Genomic DNA, 17,708 nt, shown 5'->3' on the forward strand with positions numbered 1-17,708 from the left:
GACCTTTTGCGAAATATATCGGTGCGGTTAAACGTGTTTATTAATCCTTTCAAGTGAAATTGCATATCTTTATAAGCTGCTTTTGAACAGCTAAAGTCAAGTAGGAGAAGAAAAACATAAACGATAATAATCAATATAAAAAATTAATAATTTTTCGAAATTACTGACTTTACACATTAAGATGTTATCAAAAAATCAATATATTTTTTATTTTTCGATCTATCTATTAAAAATAATTTTATATCAGCGATTATCCTTGCAAAATTGTTCCATTGCACAAAATGACTGACTATTGAATATTGATTTGCATTCGTGCATATTACCGGTAATAGGATCGAGATAACCAACAGGATAAGAATCTCAACGGATGATTTCCCACCTTTGCGTGTTTATCGTAAGACGTCACACGGGAAACAGGGGATTATTATCGATCCTCGCCATCTTACCGTGTTCCTACCTACGCAATGTTGCACCGATGCACATCGGTAGGCGCGAAAAATCGTTGCTACTTTATTGGTGAACAGTGCATATCGTAATATAGTCGAGAGATTTCCTAGGAAATATCCTCCACGTTGATTGAAATTATGCCGCGATAAGGTCGAAGATCTACCGAGAATGTTATTAAATCGCTCCTGAAAATTACATTAATCTTAATCGTCTGATCGGTGTTAATCAACGTTGATTGCGCTTCTCACGCGAAAATAGTAAACAGTATATGTGACTGTGTGCATATACGAGAAATTAGAATTAATTATGCGCTCCTTCAAATTGTACTTATTTTAGAAATCATTTATTACAAAACAAAGTATTTGAAATTTTAATATTGATATTTGATAAAAAAATATGAAAAAAGCAAAATTTATCTTAATAATATTCTTTATCGCACACATTATTCTGCTTGTTATATCAAGTTTTAATTCCTTCTTTGATTAGATTTCTAATATAAAGAATTCTTTTCAAACGTAACAAGATGTAATTTTCTTGATGTTGTTTTTAATCATCGGACATAATCGCGTAACAATGGATACATATAATAATTCATAGAGCGTAGAATGATACTTTAACCTTGATACTAATTTTGGACGATAATGAATCTTATGTTGTCTCGTTCTTTGTATAATATTAATATTTATTGTTCACGCCTACGTTTTTTCCTTTATCTCATGGAGCCATCTGTTCGTTACCGTCATCTTTTGCATCCTCGATTTCAAGGAAATCGCGTCGCGATATGCAAAATATAGCAATAATTCTTTGAAAAATGTTAACTTTGTTAAATAATCACAGAAAGATATCTTTTTTAAAATATAAATATACGTGGAAGGCCATATCTTTCATCAAGCTCCCTCAGCATCCGTAATTATTTTTCTATCTGCTCTCTGTCCACAAATAGAAACTCTAATTATGTATATATCGCCGAAATTGCTAAACTACTAGCGTGACTATGTAACATACTTAAATTATTCATTACGTAAGAATAAATGCCAGGGTCTTTCAACCGGAAATATTTAACGTGTACCTATTTACGAAAACGTAAAGTAAACGATACCTAGACAACACCAAGTCCAAAATTGGCGCATAAGATATCATTAAGAAATCTTTAAAACAGCTTTATAAGAAATCTTATGATATGATATATGTATATCCAAAAGACATCTTAAAGATATCTTATGCGCCGATTTTGGATTCGCAAAGTGCGATCTAAAAATTAAGATTTTAAGAATTAAAAATACCCTGTCTATAAACAATATGGCATCAATTAAGATATAAAAATAAAATTAGACTCAAATAAATATATGTTCAATTTCTCTTTGTCTGATGTTGTTCTAAATGTGTATATATTATTATACATATTTAAATATAGAAGACAGAAAGATTTAGAAATATTTTTTTGAGATAAGAGTTTCTTATGGCACAGTCTCTGTAAGAATTATATATAATTAATCTTTAATTGTTCCGGTTTTTCTATTCTTAAAAAGAAGAAGCATTAGTATTTGTTAGGTCATCAAATAGATGCTTTAAGAATTTTTTAAAGATATAATATACTTTATTTATATAAAGAAAACCTACATATTTGTATTTTATGACTCGAGAGGTGCGCCTTGTCCATAAGTATTGCTAAATGTCATATACATTATTTAATGGCGTTTAAGTTCCTCGGCCTGTGGGTGAGCCAGATTGAATGCAACAGCCCTCTGAATTTGCTCGGGTACGGGTGGGGGAATTGGCAAGTGAGCACCTTGTGGTTGATATCCGTTTTCGTCGGCGGAGTACGAAACAGCGATCGGGGTGCCGTCGGGGGCGGTGTACTGATATTGACCTTGGGCGACGATCGCGCGTTCTCCCTTGGGTCCAACGGGTTGCAGCGAGCCTTGCTCGGAAACGGAGATTCCGTGCTCGGTTTCGTAGGCGTAGTTGTAGGATCCTTCAGGCGAAATGTCCTGCGCTTGCCTCAGAATAGCTATTGGCTGTTCGTGGGGAGTCAGTGGCACAGCCGCAGCGACGGCGATTAGAGCGAGGGATACGATCTGCAACAGAAAAATAGTGAATATAGTGAGAAAAAATTAAGTAATTTAATATATATATATATATATATATATTTACAGAATTATATAGAATTGTCTTGCTTACATTTGCATCAAGTTTGATTGATAATAGAAATAAAGCATTTTTACCGATTATTTAAACCATTTTGCTGCGACTAGATACAGAGTGACAAAATAATTATAATAATAATTAATACACAAATACGAATTCTGAAAATTATATTGCGGACACAGTTATTTATAATCAAACCATTGTTTTATAATCTAATTAAATTATTAATTTTAAAAAACATAAAAAATCTATATCAATTAAATAATACATTTATTGTTGTTTATGAATATATATGTTGTTCATGTCGATTATATAATTCAATACAATTGGTCGGAAAGTACAGAAAGCAAAAAAAATGTTATTTTCCGCGCAATGTTGCACGCTGCAAAAAATTACAGGAATCCGTACAAAAGATCAGATATCATTGAGGTGTTAAATAATCCTAAGATAACCGAGTTAATGGTTACAATCTATAAGCGAATAATTAAGAATCCATCGTTTCCTCTCACCGTTGATTAGTTGCATTTAATTAGTTAATTGTAGTTAATTAGTTATTCTTTCCTCAATTGATAACCTAGACGTTAATTAAATTATAACAAGATTATAAGCTGTTATTTACAATAGTCGGAGAAGAACTCAAATGGGAAAAACCAAGAAATTACATGACATTCCGAATAAGTAGTTAACATTGACAAAAAATTCAAGTTCTTAACTTAAGTGTTCAAACGTCTATAAGTTATATTTCTAATATTAATTACACTTAAGTTAGTTATTCACAGATTTTTTTTATAAATATTTTAAAAACTTAATTTTTTCTGGAAAGATACAAAAAGAAGTTAAACTTTAATTAGCTTTAAATTATCGACTAGGCGTTAACTTTGCGATTTATTTATTTATAAATAGTAGAACTGAAGAAAAGATAATGTAAAAATAAATATGAAAAACTCACAAGGAATTTCATTTTGTCGTGCGTCTCGAATCGGCTGATCCTGCGTGACGAAATGTCGAATGTGCTTGTTATGAGAGCTGAATGCGCTTTTATACGAAACTGGAGACCCCACTTTCCCTGATACCTTATAATGACCTTATAGTAGTATTCGAAAACGAGAAAAAGTCTGGATTTCATTTAATCTGAAAGGAGAAACAAGGAAAAAAAGAAGGGAGCGAGAGACATAGAGACGCCCGACTCCGAATAAAATCTGCCAAAACTTATCTGTCGACTTGACCTTTTACGATGCCTAAATCGATCGATTGCATAATAGCTCAAAAATTCATTGGCATACTTCCTCGTGTGTGTCCTCAAGGGTTCATATAGTTCATGCCATGTATCGCACAATATGCAGGAAAAATTCATATTGATTCTAATAGTTCTTGTGCGCTTATCGCTATTTAAGAGGTTTCGTTAATGATAAGATATTGTTTTAAAATATCTATTTTAAAATATCCACATTTAGATATTTCTTTCAATTTCTAAATCTAATCTAATTTATCTCGAACGCTGCAAACAATACTTACAATTCCACTAAAATGCACAATTGATACAATCGGATATTTGTAATTTAGATTCAGATTTCGAAGATAAAATTGTCTCTGTTAAAAATAGTGACTATTATTTCAGGTATTCCCGATAAAATTTGCATAATTTTAAAAGATTCTGGGATAAACCATTCCTTAAGAAAAACTTGCGAAATAAATGCATGTTGCATGGTTGCATATACTTATACTTTCGATCAACTACATTATATTTTAAAAAATAATAATTTTTCTGCTACTTCACGATTTATAAATTACTTGCAGATTGACTGTTCATACTCTAAATATACGTGTCATTCTTTATAAACATTCCTTATATTTAAGCTTTTAAATTTTAAATAAATAATAAATTATATTATTGTTTTAAAAAAATACGTGATCGCGACTTCTCTCCATGTCTTTATTTACATGTCTTCGGTTTTTTGAACAATAAATTATATTATTGTTTTAAGAAACAGATACATCTTAAATTCTTAAAATAAATTATATTTGTTTAAAAAACAGCGTTTGAATCGTTTAGCTAGAACTAGATAATTTGATAATTATGTAAATTTAATATAAATTAACAAAAAACAATTATATTACATTTTTTCAAAACAAAGTTATTAGAAAAAAGAATTAATTTGAAATTAAGAAAAACTCTAAAAATGAGATATTGAAAATTATATGTATATTCTCTATGTTGTAACACAAATAAGCAAATTGATCACAATTAAAGAATGATTAATTAAAGAAGATATTAACAGAAGCTATAAGCTGGAAAATTTTAATATTTCATCATATTATTTCTTTCTGTTTCTTTCTTTGTCGGCATGTCGGTTGCACGTGATCGCGACTTCTCTCCATGTCCATCTTATTTACATATTTTCGGTTCTTTGAGCAACATTGCGTCAATGACTGCGACAAAAATAGCATATATCGAGGCACAACAAATAAATAAGTCAAGCAAATATTTTTTAATCTTGATTAATGAATAAAAATTCGAATTTTTATGTATACTTTATTTAAAATTATTCTCGATGAACGATAGATATAGAATATATCTGTACGAAATAAATTTTTAAGAAGTATTTTTTCTAATTTTAAAAGCAGAATTCTCCGTTTATTTGGAAATACCTCACTAGTCGATAATTCGTACGGGAGAAAGATCCAAGGTGCCGGCATTGCAACATCGACCTTGCCTGAGAATGAATGCCTTGTGTTTAAGCACAGAAGGCCAGCCGTCTTTCTTTTTCTAACACGAAAAGAGGAGACGAATTTCTCACAGCACAGTCAGGAACAATCAAAGCGATTGCAACGACTTGTTCACGAACGAGCGCCAGAGGAACGGACTATTCAAGTAAAAACAAAGATAAAATAGTTGAAGTCTTTGTTCTTTCTTCGGTAATATTACGCGCTCGTTACGTCTTTATCGGTGGCCATTACTCAAGCAAATTGTTTCTGAATGAAACCTATTCTCGGCTAGTCTTACGTCAGAATTTTCTGAATGAAATCTGGATTCAATTCCGATCTTTGTGAATGAGTGCATTTCAATTTTTTATCTGACATCAATCATCGTCATACATCATGATTACCGATATGTTTTGAATTAATTTAATTAATTGTTTTAGGATTATTTATTCTTATATTTTATTACATTAAATTACACACTTTCTACATTGAACATTTTGATAACGAATTAATATTACTTTAAAATTGTTTTCACGAGGTTTTATTTCAAGTCAATCATATCTGTTTATATTCGACATTGTGAGAAAAAAAGCACATTCTAATCAATTCTCTCTTTGAATTAGACAACGCATTGTGAATAAGTATACATATCTACCATTAATGCCGCTATGACAGCTTAATTGCATATGATGACAGACTATAATATCAGAATTCCTTGAATTAATCTCCATTTTAGCTACCATATAATATGCTCACAGCTCACGTTTGATCAAATAATACAATGCAATCAATATCCGTGCTGAATGTGGCAGTGAATTATTTCAAAATAACATACACTTTAATGGAAATTTAATATAATTACTATATTTTTTGTACATTTTTCTTTTTTCTTTTCTAGTTAAGATATATAATTTAATCATCCAAAATTTTTATTATATTAATTTTATATCACTATTACTAAAATTTATATTAATTACTGCTAAAAGTTTATAGAGTTTATTTCTGTAAATTAATTATCTTTCCTAAAAAAGCTTTGAGTATTAAAATTATTATTTTTCTAAGAATTTAATTACAAAAAATATACACACAATTAAAAAAGCGAATAAAAATTAGCAATTAACGTGGCTATGATATAAAATAAAATTATTATAACGAAATTGGTGAGGCGATTTGAAACATCTATAAAAAATGATATAATCGTTCCTTCAAAGTGTTCAATGGCAACCATCCTATATCTTCAAAGATTTATGAATGACTGACTTTACAACACAGTAGATATTTTAATCTATCGTTTTGTGCAAAGATTTTGTCAAGAAACTAGCTGAATAGCCATCAAATCTTCCGGAATTTTTTATTAACACATGCTGATTTTATCTCGCTATCCTTGTGACTAGTTTGTTCAAGGTCGTAATAAAATAGAATTTGCAAATATCATCAGACGAAATGGTCTTTACATAGTTATATAGACTCGAAACTAACTGATATTAATATATAGAGAGTGTAAACTATGATTTTTAGTTTTAAACTATGATTCTAAATTGTGATATAAACTCTAAACATATTAGTTCAATTATTTATTATAATATTTTTATATATAATTAATTGTTCTAATTTTTTTTAATTATGCATAATCCAATCTAATACCAATCTAAAAAAAACGTACTTTAATATTACATTCTGTGTATATCTTTATACATACATCAACAATTATAAAATAAGAATCTGTTCTTGTATTTTATTGTACAGGCTTTTATTTTATAAATGCTATTTAAAAAAGTTTAATAATTTAATCATTATGCGCGTAACAAATTGTTTTAATCACGAAAGAGTATCTCACACGGAGCTAGCAGTCTAGCAACCTAGCAACTGTTCTTAACGAATAAAACATCGGATATGCAATAAGAGGTTTTTTAAGGTGCGCCATGTTCTCATCATGGAATGTTTTATAGAATAATAATAACGATTTTGCTCGCGTCATAATTTAGCATATAATTTGTTCGTGTACTTATAATTCTGCACACCCTGACAACATGTACATCATCATGTGTAACTATGCCAGGAAATTTTGAATTAAATAAGTAGTAGATGCACATAATTGATTTAAGATAGGACATTATCAATTGTGCATTTATATATCTTGCATCATCGAAATCACATTATTTCTGTACTGAAAAAAAATTATTAAATTAATAAATATTTCAATATTGTTTTATAAATCATTTATTTGAAAAAAATAAATATTTATCTGTTTTGAAAAGAATTTTTTTATATCAAATAAATATTTTTTTAAATCAATATTATTAGTCTCAAAACAATATGATTTCCAAGGCAGTATTGAAAAATAAATATTTATTCGAATTCAATAAATTTCTTTTTCAGTGTAATAATAGTAAATTTCGCATATGTTGACTTTGTTACACAATACTTTATTCTGTTGTTATTTGTAATTAAAAAATTAAATTAATATTTTTTAGAGTTTAATATATGTACGTACTTTTAAAAAAAAGTATAATATAGTTTCCATGCAAATACGCTTTTAATGAATCTGATTATTTCGTAAAAATATCAAGAATAAACATATCATTATATGCATTATTAAATCTCTAATTATTTAACTTGGATAAGTGAGAACAAGCAGCATGTGCGAAAAGATATTCCCGTTATTATTTACATGATATAGTCGGTCCTAAACAAGAACAGCGAATGAAATAATTAACGGCTAAACGAAAAAGAATTAGTTGAAAGAATTTTACTGAGTTAACTTCGGAGCATCATCAAAAGTCAACAAACATTTTAACATAGGATCGCGTGATATGGCATGAGGCATTTGAATCAGCAATTATATAAGACATAAAATCTACAGACCTCACGACTCCATGCACGAGACGTGACAGCTGTTAAATGATCGAGCCGTGCATTTAATAAGCGCGTAACCCGTAATTTCTCACCCTTTAACGTGATTAACAAAGATGCATTCGTATAATTTATACGGCTGTTGCCATTTGTTCCCATTTGTATTTATTACTTGTATAAAAAAATAATTAACTTTTGCGCCAAACAAATATTTACAGTAGGAAATCAAACTCCACTAAAAGTAAGTAGTTACAATCGTTTTTATAGCTCCGATTTTGAAGATTTTGATCTAATGTTGAGCTTAGGATTGACAAATTTTCGAGATATAAATATATTCAATTCAGTATATATGCAATATCTTAGCTACCTAATATTCAAACTGTATCGATGTAATTCTTTGAATATATTATTCTCGTTTTGTATTTCTAGCATGTCGGATTTAAAATAATATTATTAGATAACACGGTTATTTAACGTGTGACCTATTAAATTACACGCTATCGTATATTGAATCATAATCATAATATTTTAAAACATACTGATACTTTATATTATTATGATGGTTATAAATTGCATAATTATCATATAATCAGCATGTAGAACTTTTATATAGAGATAAATTTTTAAATATTAAATATTAATATATTTGTAAATACTAAATATATTAATATATTTGTAAATATTAAATATATTAATATTAAATATTAAATACATGTTCGTGCTTATACATGATGTGTGTCAATATTTTTCATATGTATATAAAATTAATAATTGTTTATTTTTTATATTACTAATATTTTTTTATTAATCCTAGAAAATAATACAACAATGTAGGTATTATAAAAAGTAAAATGTCGATTCTTTTGGTTGCTAAACAAATGGTGATATTAGCGTTTGGGTATTATTTTAGTCACGTTCACAAGACTATAGTCACGTTTATTCAAATGTCACTATGCATTTTTAATTCTGTTTCCAATTCTTTTGGAAATGCCTCTCTTTTCTCTTAAGAATAAATAAATAAAAAAATGCAAATTGTCAATTGAATTTTAATAGATTGCAGTTACACGTAGTTAGTATCTTTTTATTAATCTGTATATTTATTTTTATTGATTATCTTATTTTATACCATTTAAAACAACTATATATGTACACACATACAGTTTCAATGTATTTTTTATTTTACATATATGTATATACATATATAAAATCAAATATGTATATAAATATATAGTATATTGCAATACAGTTTTTGCAAAGTTTTTATGAATTATTTATTTCTATATAAATTATTCTACAGCGCTTTTGGTAATCAAAAGAACTATACATACAATCATCTCTCAATTTAATGATAAAATAGATACCTAAATTATCTATAAACAGTATTATTTTGCCGTCTAGTATTGTAATGAAAAATGCACAATATTTTTCTTTATATATTTAAACATTTGTTAGGAAACTTTAAAATATTTTACAGGCATTTGTCATATTTAATAATAGATTGATTATTATCATCATAATACAAAATAATGGAATTTCTCTCTGTACGATTACATACCTGTCAAATGATTCGCTAATACACTAAACAAGATTGGGTTGCATAGATACAGGAGACATTATCTCACTGTTAGACTTTTAAATCATTCTTAATTAAAACAAACAAATAATAAAACTGGTATTTTGTTAAATAGTTTTTAAAAATAAAAATATTAATGATTATTCATAAATTACATATAAAATTATGTAAATGCATGATATTACATATTATCTTATAGAAGTTCTCCAACGCACTTGCGGTAAACGAATCTTACATTATCAACCTCAACATCCGGGATTACGGTAATCACTATTGTTGCATTAATTTTACCTAGGCACAAGATGCAATTATCCACAATGATTTTCTCGATAATTACAATACAACCAATACATTAATTTGAAACCGTCATTTTTCGCGTGACTAAAAAGTCTTCATTACTGATCATAAATTATACACAATAACGAATTAAGTACGATTATAAAAGAAATTTTTATGTTAAATAAACTCATCAATTATTGCAGAAAGTCATTTTTGTGTATAAATATTTATTCTATATTACAATTTTGTAATATGTATGTACATATGTGACTGCAACATTTGATAAATATGTAATTGAATATAATAATATTTAAAGTTAAAAAAGTAATAATACAGTGTATGAAATATTTTTATTAATATATGATTCTTTTTTTAAAGAGCGAATGTAAATAGAACACAACTTTATTGTAATTGCAAATATTTACTCAAATTAAAATTTTAATTCGGAGCACACACAATAAAGATGAAATAATGCAAACTTATTCTATGTTATAAATATAATAATAAATTTATCTTTTATCAATAATATTTGTAATGCACAGATTCTTTCAAACTATTTAATTTTTCTTGCTACAAAATTATTGCTCTTTAAGACAATCAAACTTGTGTTCAAAGATTATGCAAAATAGTGAATTACCAAGATTTCTACTCTTCCAGGTTAATTAAATCTGCTTAAAAAAGAAACCGTATTAATTCGCGCTACTTATTTTGTCAATTATTTAAATTACTGACAACCGCGAATCTTTTAAGGAAATGCACGTGGGATTTTGTCTTTAAAATCATACCGCGCAACTCGTCGATTGGCTAGCCGGCATACGTCACGAATTACTGAGCATGCGTGCGTGGGTGACGGGAGTCACGCCGCGCAAAAGCGAGCGCGCAGTAGAAGAGCGCTCAGTTTACGCCGTACGTTCGGCGCGAGAGGTATAGGTGGTGTACGTAACGTGGGATACACGAACGAGAGGCCGAGCTCGCATGCGTGTGTACGCGTTGCGTGACTTTCGTCTCATCACGTCTATGAACCAGAAAACGTGACGATAACGCGGAACGGTCCAGACAGGATTCCGTGATGTCGCGGGATTGATTCGACGGATGAACTGTCAACCGGTACGCGTCTTGGTGAATGCGTCTCGTTTCCGAGATCTTCATTCTGTCATTCATTCTTCATGTTCAGGCGCGTATTTGCCATACTTCAAAATTTGTAAGTACCTTATCTTTGTGCGATATAAAGAAATCGTGTGACTTTTAGAACTCTGTATTATCACAAATTTATCGATCTATTTTTTACTTAAGAATTATTCTATTTTTTTACACACACTTTAACTTTATATACGTCTATAATAAATCTATATAATGCGAGAAAGATAGACATTAGTATATACATATATATATAAAGATTATACCTATTAAACTCCAGCAGACGAACAGAAAAGACCAATGTAGAGTTAATAAGAATTAATCATGCTTCAAGTCGTTACATGCTGGATAAAAGGCGAGTGCCCTCTCATATGTTTGAAATTACTAAAAATACTTAATTCCTTAAAAATATTGATTATAATAAAAATATTGTTTTCAATATAATAACATCCATAATTTATTAAATAACAACAAAAACCTAATTATATCAAGAATAAAATTTAATAATTTATATTAACAATAAAGGTTTGGAACAACACTTTTTATGCTCCGTCTTCTTTTTTTTCCGTTGCTTTTTGCGTGTTCTTTGTAGGATTAATTAGCGAAAAGATAGCAAATGAATGCGTACGCACCCAATTGCATCCAAGTCCGTATCGGAACCGTGACTTTGATAAACGGTATATTTGTACAATATTCGCCACAATATCAATTTAATATTTATTTTTATTCTACGCTATTTATAATGTTGCAAATGATAAAAAAAGTAATAAAATTTTTACGAATAATGTAAATAAAGTTTATGATTAAAATTTTGATTAAAATTTTGATGTTATATATTTTGATGATGTTAACACAAAGGCTATTGTAGTAGAGATGTTTACGGGAGTATCAGTGTATATATATATATATACACTGATACTCCCGTAAACATCTCTACTACAATAGCCTTTGTGTTAATATCATCAAAATATATAACATCAAAATTTTAATCAAAATTTTAATCATAAACTTTATTTACATTATTCGTAAAATATATATATATATATGTAAAAATGATATGAATGAAGTCTTTATTTATCGTAAAATGGCATGACTATTATACAGCGTTATTGAATGATAATAAGAATAGAATAGTAAGAATGATAATATATAGAAGAATTTACTGATAAGATGTGTAATGAAACACAATACTGCAGCTCTATTTTCTTTATGATATCATATCACATATAATGATCGCATATAATAATGTATGAACTGTTCTTTCATTTGTTAACTGTGCTTTTTTTAGATGATTTTATTTAGACGGTTAGAGCACAGATTAATTTTATATGACTATTTTTAATGAAATCTCAGGTTGTGTATACATACACACACACACATACAAAATTAAAATAGATTTAAATTTTGCAGCAGCTAATAATCGAAGTAAAATTTGAAATGTATATAAAATTTTAAAAGAATAAAAATAAATTATTGTAGTAACATTTATTTGATAAATTCTGAATCATAATATATAATATATTATTAAAGATTTTGCATAAACAAAAAGATTTATTTACGGAAATAAATATAGAGCTCTCACAAACAATAACATGCAATATATGTACACTTTACATAATATCACATAATAACTAATATTATATAAAAGCAAACGATATAGCTTACATTTGCACATACTATCTATACCACATAATAGCTTCGGGTATCTGTAATACGCGTGGTTTTGTCTCGGACTCGTGCAAATATGCGGATAACATTGACACATGTTAGGCACGTGGGAATCATTTTTTTCATGCTCCAACTTCTGATTTAGAAAAACATAAAAAAGAATTTAAAAAATTTATCTTTGCGAATAATTTTATTGAATAATTTTCCACTTTATGATAATCCATAAAAAATTCTACCAAGATACCAAATCAAAAATGCAAATAAATATCGTGCAAATAAATATCAATGTAAAAAGAACTAAATATTCTGTTTAATTGCAATGTCAATGTAATTGTTAGAAACAAAATATTTAGTTCTTATTACATTGGCATTGCAATTAATATTTAATTCTTTTTACATTGATATTTATTTGCACGTATTTGACCGTAGATTTTGTTAAGTAAAATAATTTTTTTAGTGTACATTTAAATTAAAAATTTTTAACGTTCACGATAAAACATTGTTTTATATTTATTTCGTCACAAAATAATATTATATTGAAGAGTTTCAACCTTGAAAAATGTAATAAAATAAATAATTTAAATATATTTATATGTAGTAGATCGTGCGCGTATGTGCTACGTGGTCTGGAATTCGAAACAGAGAAATTCAAGAATCAGGAAGCACTTCTATCTGATTAAATTATGTACACGATGTCTGCAGAATAAGCGCTTTTATAATTTTCTTTCTCCGATAGAAACCTATTCTTGTATATTTTCTTGCACATATATTCCACTGCAGAATATCTTTAATAATAAAATTTAATTTTCGTTTTTTGATTTGATTAATCAGAAAAAACGAATACGTATGTATATCCAATTTTGATATAACAACAAACTTATTAAAAAATTACACACACACATTTAAATTCTTAAAATGACATTATATAATAAATCGCGAAATCATCAACTTTACGTTGATTAATTCAAACAGTATGTTTAAGTATAGTCTTCGAGTTAAGATATAAACTGACTAGACATATTGACTTGAGCACGTTTAAGCAACAACCAGGTGGTAATTTCACTTTGATAACGGAACATCAAGCAATGTACACCTGCAGTGATATGACACGGTCTCATCGCACGTCCACATGCATTGCTTTATTATTTAGGTATTTAATGCTTAAATGCGCAGTAAATTAACGCAGCATTCGTACATTTTTTTCAATTGTTTTGTAATCCATCATAATGGACAGCATGATAGCGTTCTAAACGTATCAGATTTTATGTATTCAATTGCGACATCAAGTAATTTGATTGTCTGTGTCGTGTACGTTATTAAAATATTTACGCAAGAACAGTTACATATTTGTGAGATAATTTTCTTCTACAGTCATTATAAAAAAATGTGATTACTATAAAAAAGAACACCCGTTTCGTTTGCCTACGAATATCTGCGTCAATAACTGATAAAATTAATTATTTAAAGACTTTTGATGACGTTATCTGCAACGTGACGTTGTGAACAACAGTATAATGCACCAAATCACATATGCGTGTATAAATTCATTATTTATATTAAAATATTAATACGCGCGCGCGCGATAAAAATGGAGCTGAATCACGCTAATTGGAGTAAACAAAGTAGATAGTAAATAAAGGCGATACATTCAGATATGAATGAATTAAATTATACATATCAAAAGATTTATTTTTTTGAGATTTCAGGAATTTTGTACGCATTGCGTTATATGCCATTAAATTATATGCATATACTATGTAACGAAATATTAAATTATTTAACAAAAATTAAATTTAATTAAAATAATTTAATAAATTCAATAAATAAATATTCGTTAATAAGTAAATCTATATTGCGCGCATCTAGTTAATTTGTCTCAATTTAATACAGAGTTTCTTATGAGGTATTTGCTGCTACGTACGCTGTAGAGAGAGAGATTCTGGATATATACCGAAAAATGATTCTGAGGGTCTCATTTAAGTTACTGATGGCGATGGCACTCAGTGACGTCACGTTAAGAGAGAGCGAGGTGCTTAAGTAGGTTATAGGCGCTGCTGTGCTGACACGAGAAACGATTGGCTATTGGTCACAAAACGTAGTCATAAACGAACCATCGGTGAATCGAGTTTGTTCGATGTCGCATAACGAAAAAAAGAAGTCCCAAATTTATATCTGTTTACCTTAATTTTTAGGTCACTTGCCCTCTTCGCGTGCACGTAAAGATGCAAAACACTCATGTTCTCGAAGGATAAGGCAAACCTTGACCACTTTTGCAGCTACTTGTTGCTCATAATATTCGAGGAAAATCACAATTTTTCATTTCATCATTTTTCGAAAAAAATGATCCCTTATAATTTGAGACAACATACAATTTTATTTTTACTTTAAATCGATAATAGGCTAAACGAATGTTAACGTACATCTATGACCGGAAATCACACCACTCATTATCGCATCGTGTTGCAACGTTTCAAGATGAAGCTCTTTGCTCTTAAGCCAAACAATAATAATCAATATAACTTCCTAGATAAGAACGTAGATAAAAAGTGGGATAGACGATTATTAAAAGTTTTGTTTTAATATATTTCTCCACAGAGAAATAAAAAAAATCTGATTTGCTTATAATAAACTAATTATCTAGATAAACTTCGACATTATAAAGCAAAGTAAATAATGTTGTAACTGATATATTAATGTGTTTAAATGAGCAAAGTATTTACTAACAAAGAGAAATGGAATTACCAAGGTTAATGGCGAGATATATTGTTTGTTGCTTGCACAGCTGCATCTTTTTGTATTCATTGAAGAAATATTTCATCACCGTTACAATCGACTTTATCCTTAATATATCTTTAACAAGAAATCGTGTAAATACAAATCTGACTGATGACATAAATAAGTTGGCAAAGAATTTTACGTAGAAGAATAAGATTCTTTGTGAACTTATGTATATATATATATATATATATATATATATTTTGTATAGTATATTTTCTGTAATTGAATTTATAAATTTATGAAAATTAAATATTTAGGGTAGTTAAAATGATAAATTTCTTAATAAAATTATCGTATAAATTTATTTTTACTTATATTTTGCTATTATAATATTATTTTGAAACTTTATTAGTTAATAAAAAATTATATAAATATTTTTTATTTGTATTAAAAAATTAGAATTTTCTTTTAAACAGGAACATGATTTTTCATCACATGAGAAATCGTGGGTTCACGATGATTCAACAATTACCTATTCAGGCACCGTGAATAACGTTACGCGGATGTTTTCAAATTAAGGGAAAGTTCGATGAGAAGGAGAAAGAGAAATGTATAATGTCAGCGCACATCTTTATCTGTCCAACTAGTACAGCTGTATCCACTTCTTGGTACAGCTTTTCTCAGAAGCAGTAACTTTGCTTCCCATTACTCGATATTACAACGCTGACCTGTGATTTTGTTAAACGAGAATTTCGGGTTTTATTTGACTCGCATAAGTTGTAACTAGGGATGTGTACCTATTATTTGAAATAAATACATTTAAAATGGAAATATAAAATGTAAAATGCCTATTTTATATTTTGCATTTAAAATACATGTTTTCAAAAACTATTTTATATTTACATTTAAATGGTTTTTATTATTTATTTTTTTATTTCAAGTGCATTTTTTACAAACTAAAAATTAATCGAGATATTAATAATATACATATGTATATATAAATGTAAATATTTTAAAAAATTATTTGTATTTTAAAAAACCATTTAAAAGTGCCTGTTTTCCTACTTTAAATGAGTGTCTAAAAAACATTTTACATTTTGCATTTTGAATTGGAAATCTTCGAATTATTTTGCATTTCTATTTTAAATGGATTTAGACACCCATATATTTTGCATATGCCTAGTTGCAACAATTAATATTGCAGAAATATGTTGCATAACTATACGTTCTCTACAACAATCATCAACCCATAAAATTTTCAATTTTGTTTGAAAGATGCAAGTGCTTATCAAAATCTTATCTTTCCATTAATTGCAAAAATTTGCTTTAAAAAGAATTGGATTCAAAATAAATTAAAACTTAAAAAATAATATCATATAATCCCAAAGAAATGTAAAAAAGTTATATATTTTTTAAAATTATTAATATATATTATATATTTCTGTGTGTGATGTGATATTTATATATAATATTTATTACATTTTATTGGTATATAATCATTTGTGTTTTTGTCACGAACATTATAATCAATCATAATCTACATTAAAAGAAATACTGAATAGCCATTTGTCAGAGTGAAGTCGCTCGTTTAAGAAACGCGACATTATCGTTGATTAAAATTCAGTAAGACGCGTACTTTAATTATCACGACAACAGCTGACAGCGATAATCAATCCGCGTGCGACGCATATGCAATATATTATTAAATATCACTATATACATACGCGTTTTCTAGCCGGGAGCATAATTTCTCGCGCAGACTCTCAATATCTCCATTCGCGCTCATCTCTGCGCTATTCTTCCTATGAAGCCCCGTCGTTTCTCCTCTTTTCTTCGAGTTTGGTATAGAAATTTCTTCAACCTTCAAAGACTTTTGCTCCGTGATCCTCGTGGATTTGGCTAAAAAATTTCACCTAAGGGAAAATTCTATCCGATTGATTTGCATAGTTTAAATTAGGGAACAATCTTGCTTGACGGAAATGTCAATCGATTTTAAAGTCTCATATATGTATATTCAATCGTTTCTGTAAAATGTAGACCGCTTTCTTAAACAAATCAGTGAAATCCGTAGATGTATCCGTCTTGCGTTCGCTTCATTGCGTGATGGATCTCATTGAATTGTGTGCATTTTCCCAAACAGAAAAGATACATTTCTGTATTGCGTGCGATTTCTATATTTATT

The 17,708-nt window shown here is 28.3% G+C and overlaps 2 protein-coding genes across 7 annotated transcripts in view; one reads left to right on the forward strand and one right to left on the reverse strand.

Annotated features, from left to right (window-relative positions):
* The window catches only part of LOC114942066 (sphingomyelin phosphodiesterase), a 65,047-nt gene that overhangs the window by 29,269 nt on the left and 18,070 nt on the right, over positions 1–17,708 (forward strand). For 4 of the 6 annotated variants that reach the window (XR_014925700.1, XM_085486979.1, XM_085486981.1 and 1 more), the window contains exon 1: positions 10,905–11,204. The exons of 1 other annotated variant lie outside the window; for it this stretch is intronic. The gene's annotated coding sequence lies outside the window, so the exon portion shown is untranslated. Of the gene's footprint in view, positions 1–10,904; positions 11,205–17,708 lie in introns of those variants that run through there. One more of the 6 variants, XM_029317359.2, reaches the window with a different exon arrangement.
* LOC114942069 (endocuticle structural glycoprotein SgAbd-1-like) lies at positions 2,023–3,611 on the reverse strand. The gene is made up of 2 exons (XM_085486992.1): positions 3,545–3,611; positions 2,023–2,525 (listed from the first exon to the last, which is right to left on the reverse strand). The coding sequence occupies exons 1-2, from the start codon at positions 3,554–3,556 to the stop codon at positions 2,136–2,138; spliced, it is 402 nt and encodes a 133-aa protein (XP_085343118.1). The 5' UTR covers positions 3,557–3,611; the 3' UTR covers positions 2,023–2,135.

The sequence above is a fragment of the Nylanderia fulva genome, unplaced genomic scaffold (assembly GCF_048542155.1).
Source record: "Nylanderia fulva isolate GAGA-0341 unplaced genomic scaffold, ASM4854215v1 Scaffold5, whole genome shotgun sequence".
In the NCBI taxonomy this organism is placed as follows: domain Eukaryota; kingdom Metazoa; phylum Arthropoda; class Insecta; order Hymenoptera; family Formicidae; genus Nylanderia; species Nylanderia fulva.